This window comes from Hyperolius riggenbachi, chromosome 4 (assembly GCF_040937935.1).
Source record: "Hyperolius riggenbachi isolate aHypRig1 chromosome 4, aHypRig1.pri, whole genome shotgun sequence".
In the NCBI taxonomy this organism is placed as follows: Eukaryota; Metazoa; Chordata; class Amphibia; order Anura; family Hyperoliidae; genus Hyperolius; species Hyperolius riggenbachi.
In genome coordinates, this window is record NC_090649.1 from 204,947,714 (window position 1) to 204,960,183 (window position 12,470).

Here is a 12,470-nt window from a genome sequence, read left to right on the forward strand (position 1 = left end):
AAGTTGTTTCTCCGCTGAATGTCGGCCAAGCATGCCATGGCCGTGTAAGACCGCCTGAAATGCCCATACACCTTCCTAGACTGCTTCAGGATGTCCTGTAAGCCAGGGTACTTACACACAAATCTCTGAATTATTAGATTCAGCACATGCGCCATGCAGGGTACATGAGTCAATCTTCCCAAATTGAAAGCCGAAATGAGATTGCTGCCATTGTCACACACCACGTGCCGATCTCCAGTTGGTGCGGGGTCAGCCACTGATCCACCTGTTTGTTAAGAGCAGCCAGGAGAGCTGCTCCAGTGTGACTCTCCACTTTGAGGCAAGACATGTCTAAGATGGCGTGACACCGTCGTACCTGGCATGCAGCATAGGCCTAAGGAGCTGGGGCTGTGTAGCTGGAGAGGAGATCACAGCACCAGTAAAGTTGAATTGCCACTCAGCCAAGGAGGAGGAGGAAAGTGAAGAGAATGTAGCAGGAGGAGTAGGAGGAGAAGGAGAGGAGGTGGCAGCAGGCCTGCCTGCAAGCCTTGTAGGTGTCACAACTAGGTCCGCTGCACAGCCAAGTACTCCCTGCTTGCCAGCGGTCACCAGGTTGACCCAAAGGGCTGTGTAAGTAATGTACCTGCCCTGACTGTGCTTGGCAGACCAGGCATCCGTGGTCAGATGGACCCTTGACCCAACGCTGTGTGCCATAGATGACACCACGTGACTTTCAACTTCATGGTACAGTTTGGGTATCGCCTTTTTTGAGAAATAATTGTGGCCTGGTATCTTCCACTGCGGTGTCCCAATGGCCACAAATTTTCGGAAGGCCTCAGAGTCCACCAGCTGGTATGGTAACAGCTGGCGAGCTATCAGTTCCGCCAAGCCAGCTGTCAGACGCCGGGCAAGGGGGTGACTGGCAGACATCTTCCGCTCAAAGATTTCCCTCACACACACCTGGCTGCTGCTGTGGGCAGAGGAGCAGGAACCGCTCAAGGTGAGAGGCGGAGTGGAGGTGGCTGCGGAAGATGAGGTGTTTTGTGTTAAATAGTCAACCACGTCCTGACAATCTTGGTAGTTGATGGGACGTGCCTTCTTCTGAGCACTGTACTTTGGTCCAGGGCCGCACGAAATCACGTCAGCATGACCTTGAACAGACCTGCCTCTGGCTCTGCCTCTGCCTGTTGTTTTGTCCATATCGGGGGGATGAAGTGAAAGGTATGCACTGACTTGACTAATGCAATGTGCAGTCACACAGGTGCAGTGAATGGTATGCAGTGACTGGTATTACAAAACAATGTGCAGCTGTCACATTGGTGCAGTTAACAGGTATGCACGGACTGGTATTATAAATGTGCAGCTGTCACACACACAGGTACCCTGAACAGGTATGCAGTGACTAGTATTACAAATGTGACCTGCGATCTATGGACACTAGGGCTGTATAGAAGGGGCTGAAGGCCGTCACTAACTACAAGCCCTAACCTACACATGCAGCACCCAGCCTCAAACTAGCTGAGGAACTTACTAGATTCTATTGCAGGTTTGAGAACTCGGCACGGGAGGGGCGTCTGGTATCGACCACCTCTGCTCCAGGCCCTACGAGCAACATCCCGAATCAGCCCACACCTTTGGCGGTGAGCGAGGCCGACGTTCTGCGCCTCCTATCAACGCTAAGCACCAGGAAAGCCTCCGGCCCCGACGGCGTATCTCCAGCCTGCCTGAAAACCTGCTGTCAACAACTTGCTCCCATCCTCTGCGACATCTTCACCAAGTCACTGCAGGAAAGCAAGGTTCCCACCTGCTTCAAGATGTCATCCATCATACCTGTTCCAAAAAAGCAGGGGGTCGCGGACCCTAACAACTTCAGGCCTGTGGCCCTGACGTCTGTCATTATGAAAACCCTGGAGCGTGCGGTCCTAGCCTACCTCAAGCTCTCCACTTCGCCCCTACTGGACCGCTACCAGTTTGCCTACAGAGCAAACAGGTCCACCGATGACGCAATTAATAGCTGCATGGAGCTCATCAATGACCACCTCGAAAGGCCAAACACTTATGTCAGAATACTTCTCCTTGACTTTAGCTCGGCTTTCAACACTATCTGTCCGCGCATACTTCAAGAAGACCTAGCTGCACTTGGTGTTCACTCAAACCTACGCCTGTGGATCATGGACTTTCTCACCAACAGGTCCCAAGTCGTAAGGCTAAACAACATCTGCTCCCAAGCAGTGACAACAAACACAGGGGCACCTCAAGGCTGCGTGCTGTCTCCGCTACTGTTCTCCCTCTACACGAACAATTGCAGATCGGAGGCAGACTCAGTCAAGGTCATCAAGTTCGCCGATGACACCACCATTGAGGGCCTTGTCACTAAGAATAACGTCCAGGAGTACTGTCAGCAGGTGGAGAGAATTTGCAACTGGTGCAAGGAGAACAGGCTGGTACTTAACACAGCAAAGACTGTCGAGCTAATCGTGCGGCCATGACCTTTTATCCAGCTGTCCGCAAACAGCAAAAAAAAATTATAAAAAAAATTTCAGGCACCTCCTTGAACAATGCCTTTGGAATTCATATGTCTTCTTCAAGAAAAACAGTGACAGGCCTGTTGTTCATCATGATTTTGTGTGGCAGTTATGCAAAAAATCTATCTGAAACACCCCCCACTGGAGTCAAGTAGATTTGAGCGCAGAGCATCCTATATTGTGAATCCGGAGAGACTGAATGGACACCACTTTGTGGAATATTTGCCACCGACCACAAGCAAGCTACAACCTACAAAAAGGTGTTCGGTCTGCTGCGCCAAAAAAGACCCTGACGGGAAAAAAATGCGCAAGGAGACCCGCACTTATTGCCCGGACTGCGATGTTGCACTTTGTGCAATCCCTTGCTGCTTCAAAGTGTACCACACAAAGGAGGTGTTTTAGGAGTAAACCTCTGTACTGTATTTTTTTTCTGCCTTCAAATATTTATTTCTGCATTTTCTGTATATTTCTGCAATTAAAAAGCAAGCTATTTCTGTTTGTCATTAATAAATGTTATTTTATTTTTGACAGGAATTTGTGTTTGACACTTTTATTATTCTCATAATGTATACTAAACTCTTGCTTGACTCATTTTGTTACATTACAGAAAAAAAGGTTCTGAAAATTAATTGTACCACATTTTGCATGGAAATCCTGGGGAAATAGAACGCCAGGGTGGTTAAACAACTCGGGCATATACTAAGTTTGGTGGACTGGGATAGTATTCTTCAAGGAAAGGACATTTCAGAGAAATGGCAAACATTTAAAAACATTCTCAATAAATATTGTAGTATATATTGTATCCCACATAAAACAAAAAACAAAACTTCTAGGAATAAAAAAGCCTCTGTAGATGAATAGCAAGTTTAGGGATAACATTTAGCTGATAAAGAACGCTTTAACACTTTAAAGGACATCTAAACAGAGAGGGATATGGAGGCTGTCATATTTATTTCATTTTAAACAATACTAGTTTCCTGGCAGACTGGCAGTCCTGCTGATCCCCTTGGCTGAAGTAGTGTCTGGATCACACAACTGAAACAAGCACGTGGGTTACCCAGTCAGAACCATCTGATCTTCTTGCTTGTTCAGAGTCTATATGGTTTAAAGCCAGGGTGCCTAATAGGTCGAGCGCGATCTATTGTATAACAGAAGGGTTTGTCCTTCTTACCCTGGGATATTTATTATATATGTAAACTGGTGATATTGTCCGCACTCTGTGGCTCTACCTGTGTGAATTTTTTAAAAATTTTTAAAGCATTATTTCCTTAATAAAGATTATTGTTATTTAACATGGAGCTGGAGATTTTGTTTACTTTATGATGTTGTGGACGTCTGTTAATGATTCTACCGGTAGATCGCGACCGCCTATTTGGTAGAATGCGGCCATTTGGCCATGTCACATTAAATTTTGTAGCCGGCAGCTGTCGGATTCTGCTGCCGGCCGCTGGCCAATCGGAAGAGGCGGAGAGGAGAGGTGGCCAATAGGAGAGAGGCGGTGCAGCAGGAGAGGAGGAAGCCGCAACGTCATAGCTGGGGGCGGTGCTGGGCACACTGCATCCTCGCACGCTGCCCCCGCCCCCCTTCACCCACCAGAGAGTTCCTTCAGCCGCCCATCTGCACTCCAGCCATCCACGTCTGAAGGAGGGGAGACCAGGACGAGCCCCAAACACCGCCACTGGAACTGGAGAGAGGTAAGTGGCCCAGGCCCCTACACCTAACTACACTATACCTGGCTACCTATCCAGAACGCCCCTACACCTAGCTACACTATACCTGGCTACCTATCCAGAACGCCCTTACACCTAACTACAGTATACCTGGCTACCTATCCAGAACGCCCCTACACCTAGCTACACTATACCTGGCTACCTATCCAGAATGCCCCTACACCTGGCTACACTATACCTGGCTACCTATCCAGAACGCCCTTACACCTAACTACACTATACCTGGCTACCTTTCTAGAACGCCCCTACACCTAACTACACTATACCTGGCTACCTATCCAGAACGCCCCTACACCTAGCTACACTATATCTGGCTACCTATCCAGAAGGCCCCTACACCTAGCTACACTATACCTGGCTACCTATCCAGAACGCCCCTACACCTAGCTACACTATTCTTGGCTACCTATCCAGAAAGGCCCTGCACCTAGCTACACTATATCTGGCTACCTATCCAGAACGCCCCTACACCGATCTACACTATACCTGGCTACCTATCCAGAATGCCCCGACACCGATCCACACTATACCTGGCTACCTATTAAGAACGCCCCTACACCTAGCTATGCTATACCTTGCTACCTATCCAGAACGCCCCTACACCTAGCTACACAATACCTGGCTACCTATCCAGAATGCCCCTACACCTAGTGACACTATACCTGGCTACCTATCCAGAACGCCCCTACACCTAGCTACACTATACCAGGCTACCTATCCAGAACGCCCCTACACCTAGCTACACTATACCTGGCTACTTATCCAAAACGCCCCTACACCTAGCTACACAATACCTGGCTACCTATCCAGAATACCCCTACACCTAACTACACTATACCTGGCTACCTATCCAAAACGCCCCTACACCCAGCTACACTATACCTGGCTACCTATCCAGAACGCCCCTACACCTAACTACACTATACCTGGCTACATATACAGAAGGCTCCTACACCTAGCTACACTATACCTGGCTACCTATCCAGAACGCCCCTACACCTAACTACACTATACCTGGCTACATATACAGAAGGCTCCTACACCTAGCTATGCTATACCTGGCTACCTATACAGAATGCCACTACACCTAACTACACTATACCTGGCTACCTACCCATAACGTCCCTACACCTAGCTACACTATACCTGGCTACCTATCCAGAATGCCCCTACACCTAGCGACACTATACCTGGCTACCTATCCAGAACGTCCCTACACCTAGCTACACTATACCAGGCTACCTATCCAGAACGCCCCTACACCTAGCTACACTATACCTGGCTACTTATCCAATACGCCCCTACACCTAGCTACACAATACCTGGCTACCTATCCAGAATACCCCTACACCTAACTACACTATACCTGGCTACCTATCCAAAACGCCCCTACACCTAGCTACACTATACCTGGCTACCTATCCAGAACGCCCCTACACCTAACTACACTATACCTGGCTACATATACAGAAGGCCCCTACACCTAGCTACACTATACCTGGCTACCTATCCAGAACGCCCCTACACCTAACTACACTATACCTGGCTACATATACAGAAGGCTCCTACACCTAGCTATGCTATACCTGGCTATCTATACAGAATGCCACTACACCTAACTACACTATACCTGGCTACCTACCCATAACATCCCTACACCTAGCTACACTATACCTGGCTACCTATCCAGAATGCCCCTACACCTATCTACACTATACCTGGCTACCTATCTAGAATGCCCCTACACCTAGCTATACTATACGTGGCTACCTATCCAGAATGCCCCTACACCTAACAACACTATACCTGGCTACCTATACAGAACTCCCCTACACCTAACTACACTATACCTGGCTACATATACAGAAGGACCCTACACCTAGCTATATATACTGAGGGCAACTACACCTAACTGCTAAACCTGGCTACCTATACAGAAGGACCCTACACCTAGCTATATATACTGAGGGCAACTACACCTAATTGCTAAACCTGGCTACCTATACAGAAGGACCCTACACGTAGTTATATATACTGAGGGCAACTACACCTAACTGCCATACCTGACTACCTATACAGAAGGCCCCTACACTTAGCTATCTATACAGAAGGCATCTATACCTATCTACCTATACTGAAGGCACCTATACCTAGCTACCTAAATGTTGGTAGATTTTCTGGACTCATCAAATTTTAAAACAGCTCGCGAGCCGAAAAAGTGTGGGCACCCCTGGTTTAAAGTGTTAGAGGCAGAGAATAACAAGGACAGCCAGGCAATATGCACCGTTTAAAAGGAAATAAATATGTCAACCTCCATGTCCCTCAGTTCAGGTCTTCTTTGAAGCAGGAGGGGACCAAGGCTGCATTAAACATCTACAGTATATGGATTGCAAGCTAATGCCAGTGACAGTGATCATAAACAGTGCTGTGTCACTATGCTTATACTGGTTGCTCCATATGTTTTTATAGTGTGTTTTGTTTGAGCAGGTAAAGACAACTAGATGCTTGCACGCTAGACTTGGGTCTTACTGATTACCTTTGAGAGAGCAACGTAGGGAAATGTCTCCATCTCCATTGTATTTTCTTCTCCACTTTGACCTGCCAGTTGTCCCTGGTATATGCGAGCTGCACTTAAAGTGGGGACACCCATTCCTGCAACAAATCACAGATGTATCACAAGAACAAAACACATACAAGAAAGGCATTTACTTCATTGGCAGAGCAGAATGAGTTTTAATATTGCAGATTTTTAGACCTAACCAATAGAAGTATGTACTGTAGAGATGTCAAACGAATACAGTAGACAAAATAGAGTGAGACATTTTTATACTGAATATTTGATAAAGCACAGATGGTCACAAAGGATAGCAGCTCAGTGGACAGATTGATAATAATAAACATTGTACAAGGCATTGTCACTAAACAGCATCTTTCTAGAAGGAAGATTAAATGCAGGGGAGGACTGGCCAGAGGGTCAAGCTGCCACTCATTTAATGATTTAGGGCTGGTGCAGGGTCTGCTGCATTTAGGTTTTTGTAAAAGGCAATGTGAAACACTAGGCTGGCTGAAGGAAAAAAAAGTGCAATTACAGAGCAATTAGAGGGCGGGTAAGCTGGTAAATGTACACAGCATGATGCAGAGCAGAGGCTTGCCTGCAGGGTCCATAGAAAAAAAAACTATGTCTGCTATCTCACCATTATAGCTCCCAAATGTCCCTCTTTTGAAGGGACAGTACGTCTTTGGACATAAGTGTGTGTGTGGGGGGGGGGGGGGAGGCTTGGGAAATTAAGGAGGCCATACATCTGTCGACTCGGCAATCAACCAAATGTTTAGATAATTACTATCGAATTGGATGAAAATCAATGATTTGACTGATTTCGGGCGGAAAATGGTTGAATCTAAGATGCTGGGAAATCTCAGGCTGATGTGGTTGATCGGGTGCAAATATGCAGGGCAGCCATCGGGGGGGGGGCGGGGGGACAACTGACACTGCAGTGAGGGGCCAAGGGCTTCTGGTGGCCCTGAGCCCTCCCAAAGCGCTGGAAGGGCAGCATGTGCTGGCTGTAGACCTTTGGCTCACTAACCAGTACACCGCATTCCAGCACTGAGAGAAGAGTGACATCAGCACTTGAACATGGGGAGCAGATGAGTGAGCCTGCTACAGCAGACTTTCTATACCGCGGCACCACCTATATCTGGCTACAGGCTACTTATACTGGGCCACCACATATACCTGGCTACCTATACTGGGGCACCACCTATACCTAGCTATCTATACTGGTGCACCACCTATACCTGGCTACCTATACTGGTGCACCACCTATATTTGGTTAACTATACTGGGGAACCACCTGTACCTGGCTACATCTCCTTGGGCACCACCTATACTTGGCTACTTATACTGGGGCGCCTATAGCTTGCTACTTATACTGGGGGTACCTGTACCTGGCTAACCTATACTGGTGCACCACCCATACCAGGCTACCTATACCGTGGCACCACCAATAGTTGAATACCTATACTGGGGGAACCTGTATCTTGCTGGCCTATACTGGGGCACCAGCTATACTGGGGCATCTACACCAGACTACCTATACTGGGGCACCACCTATGCCTGGATGCCTATACTGGGGGCACCTACACCTGGCTAGGGCAGAGGGACGAGCTAAGACAGAAGGGGACAAGAGGTAACACAGGGGGATAAAAGAGGCACAGGAAGAACAGAGGCGGACAAAAAAGGCACAGGGAGAAAAGAGATGAGATGGGAACATGAGGTCACACTTAGGGACACAAAAGAGGCACAAACTGAGGTGAGACAGAGGGGGACAAAAGAGGCACAGGAAGAGAAGAGGGGAACAAAAGAGAACAGATAAAAGATAAGGACGGACCTACAAGTTCCTATCTCCAAGTTCCTACCTGTATTTTGCCAGTATTTGGCTCCACCCACAACATGTCATGATCACGCCCACTTTTTGCCAAATCACGCTGTGCATGCCGCTTTCTTCAGTGTCATAGCCATGCACATTTTTCGCCGCAGCGCACTTCGTGCACGGACATGGGGGTGGGGTGGCTAGTGGGTGGGAAGAGCAACCAGTGGGTGGACCCAGGGAGGGGAGGCCCAGGCCTGATGATGTGGGAGGGGGGGGGGGCAGGCCTGATGATGTGTGAGGGACCCCAACATTTCTGATGGCGGCCCTGATATGTAACGGCTTGCGATAATCACGAACAATGGACATGATGTCGTCTCTCCAAATGTTTTATGTGACCCCCAATGCCTGTGCAATTATACTTTACCTGTCACACTGTCCTGAAAGTGTCCTTGCTGTATTTCTCCATGGGCGCCCCATGTGACTATCGGCATATAGAAAGTGGGGCGCATGGTGATGCCATTTGGGCTGAGGCTGCCATAAACACGGGCCTCTAGTTTGTGTTTTCCCAAAATGTCCCAGTCCTCCCCTGATTAAATGGAAGATTTAAGGGAACCTGCAGTGACGGATATATGGATGCTGACATTTATTTCCTTTTAAACATACCAATTTCCTGGCTGTCCCGATGATCTCTTTGGCTGGAGTAGTGTCTGAATTACACCTGAAACAAGCATGCAGCTAATCTTGTCAGAAACATCTGATCTGCATGTGTGTTAAGGGACTATGGGAACGCCAGGCAATGTTTAAATTAAATAAATATTTAAGCCTCCATTTCCCTTTAACTTCAGGTTTCATTTAAGGGCCAGAACTGTGTGATGGAAAGCAGTGCATCACTGACAGTCTTATACTGGACTATGCATGGATGAGAAGCCTGTGCTGTATAACTTAAAGCGGAACCAAACCAAACATTTTTTTAAGTTCAAAATATTTAGTTGCACCACTCTGACACATACAAAGATAAATAAAAACTCCTTCAAGCCTATGAGCATTTCAGTGCATGCTTTTCACCCTCTCTTTTCATAACCAGGGTTATACAGGTGACAGCCATTACTTCTGAGCTTAGTAGGAGGTTTTAGATCATGGGTGTGTTTGTTATTAGCTACCCTCCCTCACAGGGGCATCGTCCATGTGAAATCTCACACAGGCTGAGATCACCTCCACTGTGACATCATCAGTAGCAGCCTGTGTTTTGTTTTTGTTTTTATCTCCTCCACCAGTCTGCCGGATTCTGTCCCGGCAATATGAAAGGAAGGGAGGGGTTCCTCGAATAAATGTAAAATATTTTATATTTGTCATCATGCAGCTGAAAAAAGGTTGCTATTTATTATTATAAGTTAGAAAATAGATTTTATTTCTGAAATATTTTTTTTTTGAATTTGGGTCCACCTTAAGGCTTCCCCTTAGATTTGTGTGCACAGCACTCAGGGGAGTAACTACAAATGATGGGGACTTCCAATGATGGGGCACCTCAACATTCCTTGGATCCCCAATGATTGGGGGCCTATCTGCAAGGAGTCATATGACAAATGTAGCCACAATTATTCCCCCAGAAATAACAAGTGTGGCCACAACATCACCTCTTTTTAAGGATAACAAAATCCCAGTCCTTAAAATACCGCATTCTGTATTTTACACTTCACTGTGCTAATTCATCAATATTTTCACACATGTGGTAGTTGTTCGGTAAGTTACCGAAGAGGTCCGTGCAGTGAGGGCATTACAATAGGAAAGAGACAGCACCGACATCCCTATAAATGTGCCTTTTATATTTGTTGTGCTGCCTCTGCTCTTGCTTAATCTGTCTCATTAGTCTTACGTTTCTATTTACTTGCCACAGCTTAGATGAACTGCTGAGAAACATTACACATTCCCTGCTTAGGTCATTTTGCCACGAGCTCCCACTTGCATCCCTGCATATTTAAACAGGCACTGAAGGGGTTACACTACCGAAGGGTGCCTAGAAAAGAAGGGTGCCTGGAAAATAACTTTAATTCTTTTCTCTCCCCTGGCTGCCTGGGGGGGTCTGTTCCACCCGAGAAGCCTGGCCAACCTAGCAGCAGCACTTGCAGGGGACAGGGGAGGTTTCTATGGTCCTGTCACACACGGAGAAGGCATTCCAAGCTCCTTATCGACAGGGGAGAGCTGGAGATAAACACCGCACATGTTATCGAATGCTGTGAGCTTGATGAATTAACATTTGCTGACATTTTACTGACATGTGTTGAGGTAATCACTTAACAAGTCGGTAATTTATCTCTCTGCACAGGAATGTCCTCTTCTCATGCGGTAACTGCTTTGATGAATTAACATTTTACTAAGTGCTCCGTAAAGTCAGCTGTTTTCAGCATTACCGAATGCGGTAATGCTTGATGAATTGAAGCCATTAGCTGGGTCCCCCCAAAGCTCAGGACCCCCCCCCCCCCTACCTTGCCCCACAGAGGCTGTTTTACCTTTAGTTACACCCTCACCACTCTTTATTCTCTGTTAGTATATGATTTGTACTCACCATCTCCCAGAAACATGATGAGATTTTTGGCTCTGTGAGTAATGGGCTTCAGGTTGATGGCTTTCTGCAATGTTTCCTTGGCTTGGTCATTCCAATACTTCGGTGTCTTTTCAGCTTCTAGAGAGAAACAAAAATTGTTTATCGTACATAAAAGCATAAAAGTAAAAAAGAGCTCACTTTGGGGGAGAGTGGGAGGGGGGAGGGGGGGGGAGGGGGTGGTTGGGACTTCTGGAGGGGCAAACTACACGGGGCAAATTCGGAAAAACTGGTGCAAGGCAGGTGCAATTCTAGAGCAGCCAATCAGAATCATTGCTCTGACTCTGAGCAGCTGCTCCATCATTGCTCTGGTTTAAATCTTCCCTACGACTTTTATCTGAAATTACATGGAAAATCTCCAATACTGTATATCAATGTTTTATTGCAGAATAATGCTTAGTACCTGCTGTCTTAAGTATGTTGCTTGGATTTTTCAAAACCATTGTGAGAAAACGGGAGCAAAACAGGTGTAAAAATTGAGCAGATCCCCAGATCAAGGATTCTGATTGGTTGCGAGTCAATGGGTAAACTATTTTTGGACTGGATGAAGAATGTGAGCAGGGGCCCAGGATCTTTCATTATTAATAATATTTTTAATTTAAAGTTATCCTTCCTCTTTTTCTAGAAAATATGGTACTTGCTCCTGTAATACTGCTACACTTGTACAATAGGGCTGCTTCCTCTTCTGCCTTTACGTAAAAGAATTACACAAAACTACTACTCAACATTTGCTATACCAATGCATGATCAAATGTACCAAATATTGATATTAAACTAAACTAAATATTATCAGTAAAAATATTAATTAGAAGGCTCTGTGACAAGCTGTATAAACCACAATAAATATGCCGTTTAACAGAAGTACAAACTAATACTGAAATGCTATCCTTTTGTTTGTTCAGGTTAATACCTTACAACCAGTTATAAAATGAATCAAAGTTCAAGTCCCCACAAGTTGGGGTCTTCTAGTTCAGGGCTTCCCAACCCTGTCCTCATGTACCGCCAACAGTGCATGTTTTGTAGAAATCAACAGAGGTCGTTAATCAGCTCTACTGAGACACTAATTACCTCACCTGTGAATGTTTGTGGTTTCCTGCAAAACATGTACTGTTGGTGGTACTTGACGACAGGCTGGTAAACCCTGCTTTAGTACATACTACAGGCAGGAATAAACTAATGGATGAAGTTCACATTCCTGCATGATAGCTATCTGGTTACCAAGGTGAAGAGAGGGAATGTGCTATATTGCACTGTTATTTTAGACATT

The 12,470-nt window shown here is 46.3% G+C and overlaps 1 protein-coding gene across 1 annotated transcript in view; it reads right to left on the bottom strand.

The window, feature by feature from the left end:
• LOC137504748 (intestinal-type alkaline phosphatase 1-like) overlaps positions 1–12,470 on the bottom strand; it is a 94,772-nt gene that overhangs the window by 39,345 nt on the left and 42,957 nt on the right. The window contains exons 2-3 of the mRNA XM_068233333.1: positions 11,168–11,284; positions 6,771–6,886 (exon numbers count right to left, since the gene is read on the bottom strand). Coding sequence (XP_068089434.1) covers positions 6,771–6,886; positions 11,168–11,183 — 132 coding nt within the window. The 5' untranslated portion in view covers positions 11,184–11,284. The remainder of the gene's footprint in view (positions 1–6,770; positions 6,887–11,167; positions 11,285–12,470) is intronic.